Source organism: Lactuca serriola, chromosome 7, assembly GCF_051521515.1.
Source record: "Lactuca serriola cultivar US96UC23 chromosome 7, Lser_US96UC23_V15, whole genome shotgun sequence".
NCBI classification, from domain to species: Eukaryota; Viridiplantae; Streptophyta; class Magnoliopsida; order Asterales; family Asteraceae; genus Lactuca; species Lactuca serriola.
In genome coordinates this window covers 54,601,861-54,621,053 of record NC_136414.1, presented here as the reverse complement: position 1 = coordinate 54,621,053, position 19,193 = coordinate 54,601,861, and the positions used below count along the sequence as shown (strand labels likewise).

At 37.4% G+C, this 19,193-nt stretch overlaps 1 protein-coding gene across 1 annotated transcript; it reads right to left on the bottom strand.

Annotated features, from left to right (window-relative positions):
- Positions 1–13,487: 13,487 nt before the first annotated feature.
- On the bottom strand, positions 13,488–15,042 carry LOC145064966 (nucleotide pyrophosphatase/phosphodiesterase 1-like). The gene has a single exon (XM_079012323.1). The coding sequence runs from the start codon at positions 15,024–15,026 to the stop codon at positions 13,689–13,691; it is 1,338 nt and encodes a 445-aa protein (XP_078868449.1). The 5' UTR covers positions 15,027–15,042; the 3' UTR covers positions 13,488–13,688.
- Positions 15,043–19,193: the final 4,151 nt, after the last annotated feature.

The window sequence follows — 19,193 nt, the reverse complement described above, 5'->3', positions numbered from 1 at the left end:
ACAATCTCTGGCGAAGAGTCTCAAAAGAGGTCTGCTGATCGGGACCCCAAACAAAAGCACACCCTTCCGGGTCAACTTGGTGAGAGGAACAACAATCTTGGAGAGATCTCTGATAAACCTACGGTAGTAGCCGACCAACCCCAGAAAACTCCTGATCTTGGAGGGGGATCTCAGCACCTCCCAACTCATAACCGCCTCAATCTTGGTCGGGTTGACCAAAATCTCATTCTGGTTAACGAGGTGTCCCAAGAATTGGACCTCTCGTAACCAGACATCACACTTGGAGAATTTGGCATAAAGCCTCTCCGATCTTAATACTCCGAGAACCTCTCTCAAATGCTCCTCATGCTACTCTCTAGACCTCGAATACACCAAAATATCATCAATGAACACAATCACCGAACGATCCAACATAGGCCTGCATACCCGGTTCATGAGATCCATGAATGCTGATGGTGCATTGGTGAGCCCGAAAGGCATCACCACGAACTCGTAATGCCCATAACGAGTTCTAAATGTTGTCTTCTGAATATCCTCCTCACGAACCCTCATCTGATGATAACCAGACCTCAAATCAATCTTGGAAAACCAAGATGCACCCTACAACTGATCGAATAGATCGTCGATCCTCGGGAGTAGATAACGGTTCTTGACCGTCAGCTTGTTCAACTCCCTGTAATCAATGCACATCTGATGCAAACCTTACTTTTTCTTGACAAAAAGGATCGGTGCTCCCCACGGCGAGCTACTCAGACGAATAAATCCCTTTCCCAACAGCTCCTGAGGCTGCGAGAATAACTCCTGCATTTCTGGCGGCGCAAGGCGATAGGGTGCCTTGGCGATAGGTGTCGCCCCTGGAAGCAAATCAATGCGAAACTCCACCTGCCTCTCGGGAGGCACGCCCGGTAACTCCTCAGGGAAAACGTCCGGAAACTCGCTAATCACCAGAACCTCAGCGACAGTACTCTGTCTCTCCATAACATCCCGCGTATTCGACACATACGCCAGAAAACCCATGCAACCCTGCTGCAAGCTCTGCCTCGCTCGAGCAGCCGAACAAAATGCTAACCCAGATCGGGTACCCTCGCCGAATACTATAAGTACTCCCCCATTAGGGTTTCAGATGGTCACCAGCTTCTGCTCACAGTCGATCATGGCTCCGAATCGGCTCAACCAGTCCATGCCCACAATGACACAAACATCCCCCATCGCGATAGGTACCAAATCTATCAAAAACTTGACTCCAAAAATCTCAAGCACACATCCCCAGATCACATCAGTCACAAAAACAGCATGCGCATCAGCTATGGAGACTCTCAAAGGTCGACTCAATGCCTCATATCGGCTACTGATGTGACAATGAAATGCTAGCGATATGAAGGATCGACTCGCACCCGAGTCAAACAACACCAAAGCAGGTACAGAACTCACAAGAAAAGTACCTAAATATATCACAAATAAGCACCAGATATATACAAAAGAATAAGCAAAAGATCACATACCAGCCACAACATCAGGTGTTGCGCGGACCTCCTCCGCTGTCAACTGGAAGGCTCTGCTGCGAGCCTTCGGTGCCTTGGCCTTCACGGGCCGACTCTCGGTAGCTCGAGTGGTAGGAGGCGCAGATCCCTGCGCTGATCCCTGAAGTAGTTGCAGGCACTCGGCCTTCCTATGGCTAGTTTGGTTGCCATGGAAGCAAACCGAAAATCACTTGGGGCAATCCTTCGCGATATGCCCCTCCTTCCCACACTTGTAACACACACCATCATGGCTCTTGCCGCACTTCCCGCAAGTGCGGCCCTTCTGACCTCCCGATCTCGAATTAGCGGTCTTTACCCGCTTGGCCGGCGGCTGAGACTGTTTCGGCCGCCTATCCCTCCTCTGAGACTCCGCCCCCTCCCTGGCCTGAGTCTCTAGCTCAATCTCCCTCTTCCGAGCATTTTCCTGGAGCTCAGCAAATGTTCGATATGTCGATTTTGCCACGAAGTCACGAATGTCTCTCCTCGGAATGCTCAGATATCGGCTCATACGTGCCTGCTCGGTAGACACGTGCTCAGGGAAAAACAACGCCCTCTCATGAAACATCTATATGATCACAGTCACAGACTCAGTTTCCTTCTTGAGGGACAAGAACTCATGGGCCAACCATTCCCTCTCCACCGGGGGAATGTACTCGTCTTGAAACATAGCGGTGAACCTCTCCCAAGTTACCGCGGTAAGCTTTGCAGTAGAAAAGTCAGTTGTCACAAACTTCCACCAGTCCTTCACTCCCAAGCTAAGCTGGTTCAGCGCGAACCGTACCTTCAGATGCTCCGGACAAGAACATGTGTAGAAGCATCCCTCAATGCCAGAGATCCATCTCATCGCTGCTATCGGATCCTAATTCCCATCAAAATCTGGTGGCTTCGTGTTGTTGAACTCCCGGTAGAGCAACGAGTCACCCCCTGTGGCCTAGTTGCGGCGACGGCTGCGGTGGCTGCAGCAACAGCAGCACCGGTAAGAGCAGTGTACCGCTCGTTAAATGTTTCAATTAGCGTGGTATTAATAGACCCAAACATCTCCGGTATCTTATCATGAATGGCTGCAACCATCTCATCATGAATCATCATGCGAATCTCATCATCGCTAACACCGCTGTTCTCTAGAGTTTGGTGCGTACCCACCATGATGTCTCTGAAACGCAACACAAAAGAAATCAGAGACTCGCTTGAGTATTCTCGTACTCCATCACACAACCCTACTTGTTCCTTAGTACCCTAAGGATTCTTACTTAGTCTGCTTACTGGTCTAGTGTTTCTAGTAGTACAGTCGCTATATTACCTTCCACACCACATCAGTATTCACCCCAAGTCCTCATCCTAGGATTCTAGATCACAAGTACTCTATATCTCACTGAGCACAGGCTACCACCCAGTAGACCTCTCATAAGCTCCTCTCTGCTACCTACTCACACTCGAAGTAATTCATAGTAGCAGTAACTCCTAGGCTAAGGCATCATAAATCAGGCCACTCTAGTCCTAAATATGAATACCTAGTCTACTCTAGCATGCATAACACATAACGTAAGGGTATTTTGGGAAATCACCGTTCGGGCGTTGGCTGAATGTACATACTGCTCTTTTCCGATCTTTTGGAATCTTTTACTCTTTTTAGAAAAATTGTTTCTTTTTGAAAACATTTATCAAATCCTCAGTTTGAATTCAGATATGCCCGAAGGTGTATCCGAATCCCTCAAACCAAGACTCTGATACCAACTTGTAACGATATTATTTTTCAAACAAATTTTTCAATTTAAAACTCATAAAAAAAATGTCTCATCATTAATTCTCAAAAACAACCAACAAGTTTTCAACACAATTATTCTAATCCAGGATCCACAATCATAGCTCAACATCAAGAGTGTGTATACAATCACGTCGGTGCCTTTCTGCAATCCTCGGAAGTACCTAAAACATATAACACATAACACGGTAAGCACGAATGCTTAGTGAGTTCCCCAAAATACCACATACAACAATTCGCCATTCGAGGCTATACCTTGTACGACCCTCTGGTCAATGTGTCTCAGCGGGACCATCCAGTCTCGTAGCTCGTTGTACCCTCTGGTTCGGTCTAGCTCGTTGGACCCTCCGGTCCGGTCTGGTTGAGGACCCTCTCGCCTCGTAAATCATTGCACCCTATGGTCCTGTCAGAATAGCACATAGCATACATAATCACAAAGCACATAATCTCAAGCAAACATGTATGACCTTCAGGTCCACACATAGATACCACCCCAGGTAATGTATAGTGAGAAGACTCACCTTGGGTAACTCGAATGATCTCGAACTCGAAACACTGATCTAGCCTCCGTCTAATCACATACAAAAAATATCTCCACTTAATAAAGTCGCTCAAAGGCTAGACTAATCCCTTCCTATGCTCTCTCAGAAGGGTAAAAGACCATATTACCCCTTCAATGGTCCAAAAGTCCATTTGTTGACTAAACCCTAAAAGTCAACCCTAAGGAGTACGCGACGCATACCAGATCCCTACATTGGGTGTACTCGACCACTACGCTGGTATCGGGCTGTTTGAACCATACGCCCCGCGTACTAGGATTTACGCTCAACGTACGTCCCAGTTTCACTATCATCTCACTTATGGTCTTAATCAGTTAAGACCTTGGCTTAAAATACATATCTGACCCCCTACAACCTCCTAATCCATAAAGTCAAAGACTTTACGCCTTTGCATGGCTGTAAAGGTCATCATCATCCAGAACACACCACTTACTTCACTAAAGAGCTCATACCTCATGCATGGCTCACTCCTAGCATCCAAGATTGGATTTTTATGGATCTATAACACTTTATACACTGAATATGGACAGATCAAGGTCTCTGGAGCTCCTTTACTCATAAAGTCTCCACCTTTGGGACAAAAACCCTAGAAATGGTCCATAATGCACAAATCAAAAAGATTGAGAAAGCTCCAAGCTTTTTACCTCCAAATGATGCTCCAACCTCAGAAAGTTCAGATCCAAAGCTTGCCCTCCAACTCTAGCTCCTTCAATGGCACCTCCTTCTCTTCAAAAACACACAAGAACACTCTCAAGCTTAACCACACTCACACAAGCTCTAGAACGAGGGTTAGGGCACACTTAGGGTTTTTCTCTTTGGAAATGGTAGCTAAAAGTGAGGGCATAATGTTCCATATATAGGGCCCACCCCCATAATTAGGGTTTCAATCTGAACCTAGTACGCCCAACGTAAATTATGGTACGCCCAGCGTACTGGGTAGACTTTGCATCAAGAATACACTCATGAGTACGTGCAGCGTACTCTCCCTTACGCCCAGCATACTCAAAAGCCAAACATTTATTTCAAGGACTAATTTTGACAACTCGAGGAAAGAAAAGGATCAAAGAGATATACCTGAATTCCTGGATGTTACACACGTCGTGAGCACCTCTTTCTCACGTCGTGAAACATCAAAGTAGGTTACTATTACTATTCACTTACGTAACTTGATCACCATTTTTGCACTATCACGTCGTGTGCATGTCTTGCTCACGTCGTGAGCTCTCATTTTTGCTAGTTTCAACATATTTTTCTTCTTATACTATCTACCAATCTATAAACCTAAAGTTTCATTTTCATTTACGCAAGATTAGTCATTTAACCATTATTTATCACAAATATATCACAAATCATATTTATAACCAAGACTGTTATACTATAAATCTTAATACCAAAAAAAAGGTATCACAACTTACCTCCCCCTACAAAAGATTTCATCCCCAAAATCTTGCATCATTTAACAAAACATAAGGGATGTTTCTCCATCATCTCCTTTCCGGATTCCCACATAATATTAGAGCCTATGTGATGATGCCACTACACTTTAATTAATACGATTTCTTTATTTCTCAATCTCTTTACCTTGTTATCAAAAATCTTCTCAGGTTTCTCTAGGTAGTTTAGTTTCTCATCTACTTCCACTTCAAACATCGAGATCACTTGAGTCTTGTCAAACAAATTTTTTCTCAAGTATGAAACATGAAAAACATCATTCTGGTGGTAAATCTAATCGATATGCAACTTTCCCAATCCTCTGTAAGATCTGAAAGGGTCCAATATATCGAGGACTTAATTTTCCTTGTTTTCCAAAATGAATTATGCCCTTCCAAGGCGTTACCTTTAGCATCACCATGCCACCTTCTTTAAATTCTAACGGTTTTAGTCTATGATTTGCATATTGTTGTTGCTGTTGTAGTTGAGCAACCCTCATATGCTCTTTAATTTCTTTAACTTTTGCTTCTATCTCTTCCACGATCTTTGGTTTCGCAAGTGATCTTTCTCCAGCTTCAGTCCAACAGGTTGGGGTTCTACACGGTTTCCGATATAATGCTTCGAATGGTGCCATATGTATGCTAGAATGATAGTCGTTATTATATGCAAACTCTACTAGTGGTAAATTTTCATCCCAATTACCACCAAAATTAATCCCACAGGATCACATCATATTTTCAAGTGTTTAAATCGTTCTCTCACTTTAACCATCCGTTTGAGGATGATATGTTGTACTCAATAATATTTTAGAACCCATTTGTTTTTGAAAACTTTGCCAAAATTATGATGTAAAACGGTTGTCTCGATATGATACAATGGAAATTGGCACATTGTGAAATTTTACCACTTATTTTATATACTCATCAGCTAGTCGGTCTACTGAAAAACTTTCCTTTATAGGAATAAATTGAGCAGATTTAGTTAGTCGATCTGCTATAACCCATATAGATTCATATCCTCGAGTTGTTCGCGGTAATTTGGTAATAAAATTCGTAGTGATCTCATCCCATTTTTTTACCGGAATCGACAATGACTGAAGCTCTCCTTCGGTCTTTTGGTGACTCGTCTTCACTTGTAAGCAAGTTAAGCATTTTTCAAAATATGTTCCAACTTCTCGTTTCATCCCAGGCCACTAGTATATCTTTCTCAAATTTCAATACATTTTTGTGCTACCAGGATGCATTGTGTATCTAGTGCAATGTGCATCATCCAACAATAATCCCCATTCATTTCCACATCTTGGGACCCATATTCATCCCATGAAAGTTTTTATACCTCGAGGATCCTCAATCAATTGGTTAATATAATTAACCATACCTTCTCGCTTCAAATTCTCCAAATTTTTTGCTACTTTCTAGCTCACTTTGATCAACTCAGGTAGTTTACTGACAAAACGCATTCTAGCAGAAGAAATTTTAATCGGTTTTTCTTTTCGACTTAGCACATCAGCAACAATATTTGCTTTCCCGAGGTGGTAATGAATCTCACAATCATAATCTTTTAATAATTTCATCCACCTTCGTTGACACATATTTTACTACTTTTGATCAAATAAGTATTTCAAACTCTTTTGATCGGTAAAAATTTGAAATTTTATTCAATACAAGTAGTGTCGCCAGATTTGTAAGGCGAAAACTACCACAACAAGTTCAAGATCATGCACGGGATACTTTTGTTCTGCCGGCTTCAGTTGCCTCGGCGCATATGTAATTACTCGTCCTTTAGGCATCATAACGCATCCTATACCAACTCCTGATGTCTCCATATACACAACGAAACTATTTACACCTTGCGGTAAGGCTAATATTGGAGCTTGACACAACATCCTTTTTAGTTGTTGAAATGCATGATGTTGATCCTCAGTACAAATGAACTTCTCTCTTTTTCTCATCAATTTAGTTAAGGGTGCTAAAATCAAAGAAAAGTTTTCTATAAATCGTTGGTAGTATCCTGTTAATCCAAGGAAACTATGAATCTATGATGGATTCTTCGAAGGATGCCATCTCATCACGACCTCAACCTTTGCGGGGTCCACTTTTACGCTGGCTTTGATAATCATGTGGCCCAAAAATTGGACCTCTTGAAGCCAAAACTCGCATTTTGAAAATTTGGCATATAATTTTTCCTTACGTAACATTTCTACAATTTCTCATAAATGCTCTCGGCTCTCTTCATAACTTCTCGAATATATTAAGATACCATCTACGAAGACGATCACAAATTTATCTAGAAACAAATGGCAAATCCTATTCATTAAATCCATGAAAGTTGCAGGCGCATTTGTTAAGCCAAACGACATTACCAAAAATTCATAATGGTTGTATCGTGTTTGAAAAGCGGTTTTTGGGATGTCCGATTCCTTCACCTTTAATTGGTGATACCCCGATCTCAAATCGATTTTTGAGAAATATGAAGCGCCTTGAAGTTGTTCAAACAAATCATCTATTTGTGGCAATGGGTATCGATTCTTTGTCGTTATTAACATGTGTTTCATTTCGACAAAAACAATCTCATAAGGAGGCTGCAATATGATCAATACTCATTGATTATGGAATACTCGTTTCCATATCTACCGGTCATCATTACTAACTCATCTTTTAAATACAATCTCGTGTAATCAACTCAATAGTCTCATCGATCAATACAATCTCATGTAATCAACTCAATAATTTGAACAATCATCTCATTTGTACATTTTCAATCTTTTAATTATAACGCTTATTTCTCATTCTGGGGGTATGCCTTAGAGATTGCCGCCCATATCCTTAACTTAGTTCCTACAAAGAAGGTTGTCAAAACACCTCACGAGATGTGGACAGGGAAAGCTTCCTTGTTGGCACATATAAAGTTTTGGGGTTGCGAGGCTTTCATAAGAAGAGAGACTCACGACAAGCTCGAAACTCGCAGTGAGCGGTGTATTTTCATCGGCTACCCGCAGAAGTCCTTTGGATATCTCTTCTATAGACCAAGTGCCAATGATGTATTCGTTGTGAGGAGAGGAGTTTTCCAAGAGCGAGAACTCATAAGCCAAGGGGACAGTGGGAGGAAAATTGATCTTAAGAGTTTCAAGAATAAAGTGATTAAGGAACCTCTAACACTGGGACTCAACCTGAGGAGGAAACTCCTGTTGAACCGGTTGACGAGTCCCTACCTCTTAGACGTTCCAGTAGATTTAGTGTTTCACCAGAGTTTTATGGTTTTCATATTACTACCGAAGGTGATATGTTTATTAGTGATAGTACACTAGTAAATTTGGATGAACCTAACAGCTACAAGGAAGCCATGACAGGCTCGGATTCAACAAAGTGGAAAGAAGCTATGGACAGCGAGATTCAGTCCATGTATGACAACTAAGTTTGGAATTTGGTTGACAATGTATCGGGTCGTAAGACGGTCGGGTGCAAATAGATCTTCAATAAGAAGACCGACATGTGCGATTGGTTGCGAAGGGCTTTACTCAAACTCCCGGAGTTGACTATGATGAGACCTTCTCACCAGTTGCGAAGATAAAGTCTATAAGGGTTATGCTAGCTATAGTTGCGTTTCATGATTATGAAATATGGCAGATGGACATCAAAATCGCTTTCCTTAATGGGAAGTTGTCTAAGGATGTTTACATGAGTCAGCCAGAGGATTTTGTCGATGTGAAACACCCTAATAGAGTGTGTAAGCTTGAGAAATCCATTTATGGATTGAAACAAGCATCTCGCAGATGGAATCTTTGTTTCGATGAGAAAGTCAAAGAGTTTGGCTTCCTGCGAAGCGACGATGAGTCATGCGTATACTTCAAAGCCAGTGGGAGTATAGTTAGCTTCCTCGTATTATATGTCGATGACATACTGCTCATAGGAAATGACATCCCAACCTAGCAGAAGGTTAAGTCCTGGCTTGGGAAGTGATTCGCTATGAAGGACCTTGAAGAGGCTGCCTATATTCTGGGAATAAGGATAGTGAGAAACAGTAGTAAAAGGCTAACAGGACTTAGTCTGAATACTTACTTGAAAAAGGTACTAAAATGTTTTAGTATGGAGAATTCCAAGAAAGGGGAGTTACCGATCCAAAGCAATGCCAAGTTGAGTAAGACTCAAAGCCCGAGTACTAAAGCCGAGATAGTAGAGATGAGCCGAGTACCTTATGCTTCCGTAGTTAGCTCGATCATGTATGCTATGACTTGTACTCACCCTGATGTGGCCTTCGCTTTGAGCATGGTCAGCAGATATCAAGGGAACCCTGGCAGAGCACATTGGACCGCAGTCAAGAATATTCTTAAGTACCTTCGGGGGACCAAGGAATGGTTTCTTTTCAAAGGTGGGAGTGATGACTTAAGGGTTCGAGGGTATAGTGATGCCAACTTTCAGACCGACCGGGACAACTACCGCTCTTAGTCGAGCTGGGTCTTTACCCTAATTGGAGGAGCAGTGACTTGGAAAAGTTCCAAGCAGGAGACCGTAGCTGATTCAACATGCGAATCAGATTACATAGCAGCGAGCGAAGCGTCAAAGGAGGCGATATGGTTGAAGAACTTCATCAGAGACCTTGGAGTTGTGCCAGCCATAAAGGAGCCTATGGAGATTTTCTGCGATAATGAAGGAGCGGTTGCCTTGACCAAGGAACCGAGGGATCATGGTAGATCCCGACATATCGACAGGAAATATCACTTTATTAGACATCGGTTAGAAGAGGGACTCATCATAGTAAATATGGTATCGTCAGAGGATAACCCAACAGATCCCCTTACAAAGGAACTGAGTAGGGTTAAGCACTTGCAGCACGCTAGGAGCATTGGGATGAAGGACGATATTAGTATAGATTAGATAGCTTTGAAACGTGTAATAGATAAATTGTAATTAACATTTGATGATTAAATAAAGGAGTATTATTTATAATTAAAGTTATTGTCTTGTGTTAATTAATTACCTATTGTTTCACTTTGCATGTTTTGACTTCCTAAATAATAAGATTATTCGAACAGTCCACAGTCACTCGTACTTTGGAAGTAGGTATGAAAGAAGACTGTCATGAATTGGCTTGTAGATTGTCTAAAGTGTATTAGACATAGCAAAAGTTTGTTGCAACTTTCATGAGTGCTTATGAAATAAGGTTTGAGCATTGGATTAAACCCACGCTTACTGGTATCACTTCATGGAATTTATCACGAGTGATCGTTAGACGGTAATATCATATAGTCTTTAAACCTAGATATATAGTTTATTGTTTGCAAGTTGGTTGTGCATTGATAATGCGTAAACGTATCAGTAACTTTTTGTTATAAAACGCTTTGTTGTGTATGATTTGATGACTGAATAGTAAATGCATATAATTCGAAGTTTATCTGTTCCTTTTATCCTAAGAGGCTAAAAGCGATATCAGGGCCCCTCGATGATTTGGTTTGACTTATGTGTCGGACCCGATTAGGACTGAGTTGATGTGTTCAATTGAGTTCTATGTTAGACAAATCAGAGATCGAGAAACAAACTGTTGGACAATAAGTATGACTATGTTCCATGTAATTGTCCACACGATATCTTGAGAAAGGAGGACTATACGATCTCTTATCTAAAGGACGATTCAGAGTTTGACAGCGGATTTTATGAGCTACGATTGATAATCGGATTTTGAAGTCATACTTGCATCTATAGTTATTAGACTTATCCAAGTGGGAGACAGTTGGATTAGTGTCTAGTCCATAACTATATTTGGTATGTACTTGACCCGGTTGTAGCATGGTCCTTTTGGGTTGCCTTCACCAGAGCAACTTGACTGGATGATTAGTGGAGAAAGAGGTTATTATTGTTTATTAATATATTATAAGAATAATATATTAAAAGAGAAATCATATTAGTTAATTAATATTGGTCAAGAATTAGTTAGGAAATTAATTTTGTGATCAAAAGATATTAATTAAACTTAGGGGACTGGAATTGCAGTTATAAGATAATTGAATTTTGGGTTGTGGATCTTACAGATTATAGGGGGTGGACGAAATTAGGGTGGAAGCCCACCTTGAAATCGTCCAAGGCCTTATTCCAGAAGGTTTTTGTGCTGCTTAAGGCCTATGTTATCCAATTAAGGTTTTAACTGAAACCCTAGCAGCTCAGCTATATAATGACCCCTACTGGCATCCAAAATCGGCTACCAGAAGAACCCTAGAGTCCATAGAGCCGATTTTGAGCCACCATTCTCTCTCTCCAAGATCATTCTTGTTGCCTTGATGTTTGTGATCGATTAAAGATATTACATTTGTGATACTAGGCTCTCAAAGCTTGAAGATTCTTGCAATAATCTAAAGGCAATCATCTAAACTTGTTTTTATTTGTTATTTTCGGATTTTGTATGCTAGATCTAGGTTTTGTAAGCTTTGGATAATTTGCATGTACAATAGAGAAACTTAGATCCAAAGTTTTAGGGTTTGCGTGTGCACCATATGATTGTTGTTATGCTCAAAACCCATCAGTTTAATGGATAATTGTTTAAATTAAGTTGTTGAACTTGCAAAATCAATAAAAATCCTCCATTTAAAGTTACTCTTGGTTTAATTATTAGTAGTCATTTTCTAAATTAAAATTTCATTCCCTGTGATCGACACCCAACTTACCTAAACTATCATATAATTACACTAGGTACACTGCCTAAGTGCAATTAGTTAGTTAAGTAGGTTAGGTTTATAAATTTAAAACTGATATTATATAAATTGCACATCAGATATCACCACCAATTTCGAAGATATAAACATTTTAAAAGAAGTGGCGTGATTGTAGGAGTCTATCTACAAGTGTCCAAAATGATGTGTAATGGTAGGGTTCAATATAAAAGTGTGATCTCAAAGTTTTTTGGTGTATAAAATTAAAGTCTAAATGAAGATACAATATGAAAAGAGATAAGTTTAATACCAAGTAACAAAATGAACATAGACAGGACAAGAAGTTTACTCTCCCAGCATGATAACATGCCGAAAAAACTAAGTGGCAGAAGGTGTGAACAACCCAAAAATGTTGTGATCATGTTGATCGGTAAATCAAGATGTGCATAATGGTTAGATCACTCTAGCGGGTTAAAGGGTAAGATATTAGCTTTAATGCATTAGTGTGCCTCTGTTGTTGTAGTCGATGGTTGAGTCGGGGCTTGTAATGGAAGCTTGACATGAGTCGGAAGCTTAACTACTAATGGGACCATAGTCGAAATCAAGTATTGCTTCCTTGATAAGCCATAAAATGGTGAAACCCAATTGGCACATAAATCTATAAAGGTTAGTCATGAGCTTTAAGGGGGGAACCTAGGACTCCCCATAGGGATTGAGGAATACGTAAAGCTCTAATCATGTAAGTATGTAACAATCTACATGCATACTTAACACCGACTCTATTTGTAGGTACTTGCTCCTATTGTCGGCTTATTCAACCCCTTAACAAACAAACAATCAAGTGCGGAATGGGTTATAAATTTAACCCTGTGACAACCAAACTCCAAAAACCTAAACACAAACAATTAAATCTAACATGCACCTAAATAACCAAAGTAAAACTATAAAAAATAGGAATCCAATATTTCTAGTATATTGAGACATTATGTAGACTTGCTACACTCATTTATTTAGATGAATGAGAAAATGCTAGACTCGCAGCACAAAGCGACCTCATTACCTACGTTGATTACACGATGGAAACGAACCACACACCATTGTTATATCATTACTTGGAATTTGGCAGTCTGAATGGATATATGATCCAATCCAGACTGAAGTGAAGAAACCTGAATGAAAAAATCAAAAGGATGAGTGTTTAGACTAAGTTGGGTGTCATTAGGCCTGAATCCATACACGACAGTTGTTAGGCCCGACAATTGCTAAACGGTGTGCCCTTGTTTAGTTATTTCAGATTTACTTGTACATAAATTTGGCCTAACATTTGTTTGGGTTTTCACATATAAATATGCATCAGCATTTGTTAGAGTTTTTAGATATAAATACAAATATTCGTAACTAGGGTTTCAATGTATCACTTAAAACAATTGAATATTATAAGTGATCTCTTTTTATGTTCGTGAACATAGATCACATCAACCATACCATATTAATTATGTGTGTCGTTATGTTGCTTTTATTATTGCTTGTTTAACACAAACAAATATCTGACCAATACACCACTAACAACAAGATGAAATGATACAATTGTTTATAAAACTTATCGTGTACCATTTTTTCAATTAGGTGTAAACAAGAATCAAACACTCACAACTTACATTTCCTAATACATCTTAAGCCATAAACACCGCTATCAACCTAAATCTACCACAGTTAAACAGCATTGCCTAAAAACATGCACATATATCAGCACATAAACGTAACTCCCAAAACTCTCAATGATGAGGCAAAAGCACACTCTTTGCAAAAGACGACGACCCATTGTTGGAAGCTCCATTTATGTTAAGGATCGAAGTGATTAAGTTGTAGATTTGAACATTCTCAAAAGATGGTACCTTTCTACCTCTAGCAAATTGAGGACCATGACCAATAAAAATCGATCTCATCGAAAAAAATGCGTTATCATATCCATGTTCACCTCCACATTCCTTACTCTTCGAGTCCTTTTGCTCAACCTTAAACCCTTCATCAACTAACCCAATGATTGGAGTAATCCTATCACTTTCCCAATAGTGCAGCCTTGCAGGAAGGTCTTCTTTGAGATAAACTTTCAATTTATCGCCATTTTTAACCTTCCCTGAACTCAATCCTTGGTTCATTTTGGCGACAATTTCAGAAGGGGATTGATTAGAAGGTGGACGAATAGATAACACAGGAGAATAAAATTTTACCCATTCTTCCGGAATCTTGACCCAAGAAGCTAAATCGTCTAAAAATATCAACTTTTGATCACAAGTACCTACCATTCCATGGTCGCCAACCATGATTATGGTAACATCTTCGAAAACACCACGTTTTTCCAATCCGTTAATCAATCTACCAATCAACCCATCGATGTGACTAACAGCTTCTGTAATTTGAGGATCATCAGGGCCAACTAGATGACCTTGAGAATCAGGATCCTCCAAATATAACGCCATGAAAACAGGAATTTCTTCATTTGGCAAATCGAAATAACGGAGAAAAGTATCGACGCGTTCTTCAAACGGAACTGAAGCGTTATACGGTGGACAGAAATTCACAGGACAATCCCAAGAACCTTTTTTTACATCGGACCCAGGCCAGAAATATGTCGCCGCTTTCAGCCCATGGTTCGCGATTGTTTCCCATATGGGTTCGCCTAGCCACCATTTGGGTTCACGACTTCTTGTTGTGAAGTTATCGCCTGTAGTTGGATCAGTGAATCTGTTTAGTATGATTCCATGATAAGCTGGGTATAATCCGGTGGCGATCGAGTAGTGATTTGGGAAAGTTAAGGTTGGGTAAACTGGAATCAATCCGGTTTCAGCTTCGGTTCCTTTTTTGATTAATCGATGGATGTTGGGTGTTGGGGTTTTAAACTGGTACCCAAATCGGAACCCATCTACGGAAACGAGGATGACAACTGGGTGAGTTAGTTTACGGAGTGGACGGGCGATTTTGAGAGCGGCGGTGGATGTGGCGGAGGAGCAGAAGAGGAAGGTGGTGATGAGGAATGAGAAGCGGAGGACGGTGGTGGAGTAGGGTTTTATAGTATCTAGTCCCATTATAGAGAGAATAATGCACAGATGCATGAAAAGTGAAAAGTTAGGGAAATGCTTGAGGAAGTTTTATAATATTGTGATCTGGGTTATTTTAATTTTAGTTGAGTTAGGATTATAACATTAAAAAAAACTTATGAGATTATGTGATTTTGAGATCTTGTTTGTAGTTGGTAGATTTGGAATGCATTGCATGGATTGAAGAACATCGAGTGAAGTGAACATAAAGATTATTCATTACTTGCTTGTTTGTTATGCTTATAGATTTGTACATTGCTTTGTATAGAGCGATTGAGTTTGACATTGACCAGTTTTTAGTCAACATAGAGCGTCTACTGAGTACTGATAAAGATGGGCAACCAAAGGATCCGGTTTGGACCGGTTTCTTATGCACATTTTGTCAGGACCGAGTATTAAATTGGGTTATTGATTCACATGGTGTGGTGTTCAATTGTTAATATAATCAACTATAAATTTATAATGGACAGGTATAGTAAAAATAATCTTTGAAAACCTCATAACGATTTTTATCATAAAAATGATCCCATAAATGTCAGCTTATTGGGAAAAAAGGCTATTTTATGAACTCTATTTCCCGATATAAATGGAAAACTAGTGGTAGAAGAACTATGATTGATTGATTGTTGTGAGTGATAGAGGGAGAGGAAACTTTGTATTTCTCCTATATATCGTTTTTCCATACAGAAAAAAATGGAAATATTGATGGTTAGATGAGATCTAACAAATTTTATGTCGAGGCCACTCCCTAATGAAACTGTAGTGTCACGTAAGCATTACGTCACCGTTTACCACAAAATGTGATTTCATACCACACGGGGAGTGGTGCCATACTTTGGCTTTTTTTTGTTTAATAAATAATTGAGATTTATAAGTCAAGGGTGGATTGTGTTATTTCTGAAACTAATTATGTAGAGAGAAGTTAAGCAGGGTTTTTTTCTGTTCGTAGACGAAACTCCAAGGACCTATTACGCCAAATTCAAAAAAAAAAAGATGTCTTCTTTCTAAAATCGCTGCTCCAGCTGCCTGATTTCCTCCATTGTTAACTGCCAAACTTGAATTTTTGAAAGTACTTCAATCGTAGCCTCAAATAGCTTCCCTTTCGAATCTTAGGGGGTGTTTGGCTTAGCTTTTGTGGGGCAAAAGTCCTTTTTGTAAAAGGACTTTTTGTAAAAGAACTTTTTATAAAAGTTATTTTTTAAAATGTGTTTGGATTAGCTTTTGAAAAGAAAAAGTAAATTAAAGTGTTTGGTTTAATTTTTACATGTAAAATGACAAAAAAGGATATTTTTAGGGTATATGAGGCGTATATTGGTAATTTAATATTTTTAGCTGGTGAAAAGTTAGGAAAAATCAGGTAATCTTGACTTTTTAAAAAGACTCAAATTCCTCTATGGGAAAAGTCATTTACAAAAGTCTTTTTCCTTTTGCCAAACATCTTTTAGGACTTTTTCTAAAAGATAAAGTCAAAAGTCATTTAAAAAGCTAAGCCAAACACCATCTTAAAAACCATACATCTTATACTACTCCCTCCGTCCCAATATTATAGTCCACAGACAAAAAACACACAGATTAAGAAAAGCATTAATTACCATTAACTTTATTTAATAAAATGACAGTTTTGTCCTTACTTTGCATTTAATATTCCATTAAATGTTTAGTTGGTTAAGTAATAATGAGGGGTATTTTGGTAAAAATGATATTTATTTTTAGAAGTGGACTATTATTTTGGGACAAACCAAAAAGGAAAGATGGACTATAATTTTGGGACGGAGGGAGTATATTATAAAACATATTAGTTATATCTTAAATTTTAAGAGGTATAAGATAGGAAACTTTTTGTACAAATCATTTATGCACAAAAAGTCATTAATACTTATCAAAAGTTTGAAACTTGAATTAAGGAAGATTATTAAGAAATTTAATTTGAAGCAAATTGACAATTTTAAAATATTAAATTCATTCATATAAATTAATTTATATTTTTTAAACTAGACATTGATATTAATTAATTTACATCAAATATATAAATAGTCAATATACATATAAGGTCTAAACACAAATATTTCCTAGAATTGGTAATTTATTATTACATAATAGCTAATAATAATATCTAATAATTATTTCCCCATAAAAAAAACTATTCCCCGAAAGAACTATTTATCACCGCCGCTTTTTATTTTGTTCATATTTAGGTAACTTTTTTTATTTTTGTATACATTTAACCATTTAACTTGTTATATGTGTTCACATATTATCATTGTCATCGGCTATATCAGGTCACAATGATGATATATTAACAAATTAACAAGTTAAATGGTTAAATGTATACAAAACAAATTGCATAAATATGAACATATGAACAAAACAAAAAGTTATTACCGTGATAAGTCATTTCCCCTATTTTTAATAGCAATTTTATTTTTCATATTTGTTTGTATTATTTTTTTAAACGTTATTTTTAAAATATCCATAATTTATTATAAATTAATTAAATATAAAACAATTTAAAATTTACTGTTTAATTAATAAATATGGTTTTATTTTGTGAAATATTTTATATAGCCTCTTATACTTTTTTTTCTTTTTTTAACATATAAAAATTTTGAAAGTAAATAGTATCTAATATTAAAATTAAATAAATTAAATATGTAACAATTACTTAGCAAATAAAAAAACAAAAAAATATCTATCTAATGTATATGTTTAAAATTATTCCAACTTTTTAATACTTTTTAATTAGAAGTTTATAAAACTTTTAATTTTTGTTAATACAACGGTTTAAACTAAGATTTAACGAAAGTATTTTAAAATGTTATAAAAAAAATATTATGTCATACAAAATCTGTTAAATACTTTTAAAATGTTATAGAAGAAATTTTAAGAAAGATATTAAAAAAATGTATGAAAATGTTTTTAAAAAAAATTAAAAAACTTATAAGAAAAAATTTAAACATTTATAAAATATTTGGTTTAAAAGCACTTGTATTAAAATTATATGAAAATATAAAATAAAAAAAAAGTTTAAAAAAAATATAAACAAAGTTTAAATATTGTATTAGAAAATCTATACGGAAAAAATATCATAATAATGTTTTAAGAAATTATAAAAAAATTTAAGAAATTTGTAAAAAAAATGTTAACATTTAGACAACTTTTTTTTGTACATATTTGACTAGCATGTGACAATGATAATATATAAACATATTTAACAAACTAAGTGGTCACATCTGTTTATATAATTATACATTAAACATGCGTATAAATACAAAGCCACTTGCACCAATACATACAAGGCTTACACAATGGGCTATCTAAAAATATATATAACTAATACAATATAACATTTATAACATGTGATCCGCTAACACATTGTTCGCAACGCTTTCTGTTATCATAATTATGGTTATTTACGATTTTGTTTCCAAGTCATGGAACAACCTTGAGGGCCTAATTATGACGTAACAACTAGATATAATTCAACATGTGTAATGTTTAAAATCATTTCAAGAGAAAAAATTCTTTAAAAGTATTTCATGATCTCCTAGCCGAAAAAACAAGGTCAAGTCAACTTTGGAATCGGATTAACAATTGCTTGAAAAGTTACGGAATATGTTAATTGATTTTAAAGAAGCAATCACTTATTTATCGACCGGTTATTACCTTATTATCTTTTTATTCTCAATAAAAATAATAATGACAAGAAATTAAACGAATATGATTTGCAAAAGAAGTGAATATTTTGTATATAACAATTGATGCTTTATAGAGTTGTACAATATGACATTTTAAAACACAAATTTTTTGGTATGGAGAAAAATTATTGTATTCGGATCAACAGCCTTTTGCAAATGATCTAGCCTTTTGCAAATGATCTGACCAATAAAATGAGAAAATTGAGTTACCTCCCGTGTTTATGTATATGACACCGATTGAACCTTATAAATGTTGGCGACGTACATACTTTATTATAAAAAATAGTTGATGCTTTGATTTTAATCCAAGTCATTTTTATTCTAAATTCAAAGTTGATACTTTCAACAATATTAATGAAACATTATATGATGTTTATACAAACATATTTTTTTACAACCAAATGTAATACATGAACGTATAAGGAAGACATCGTGTAAAACCCCGATCAAGGTATCAATCTAAATCACTAGATTGGTGCGGAATTCC

Bases quoted from the DNA above. Each gene is read 5' to 3' on its own strand.
- LOC145064966 (XM_079012323.1), bottom strand. From the start codon at position 15,026: ATGCATCTGTGCATTATTCTCTCTATAATGGGACTAGATACTATAAAA.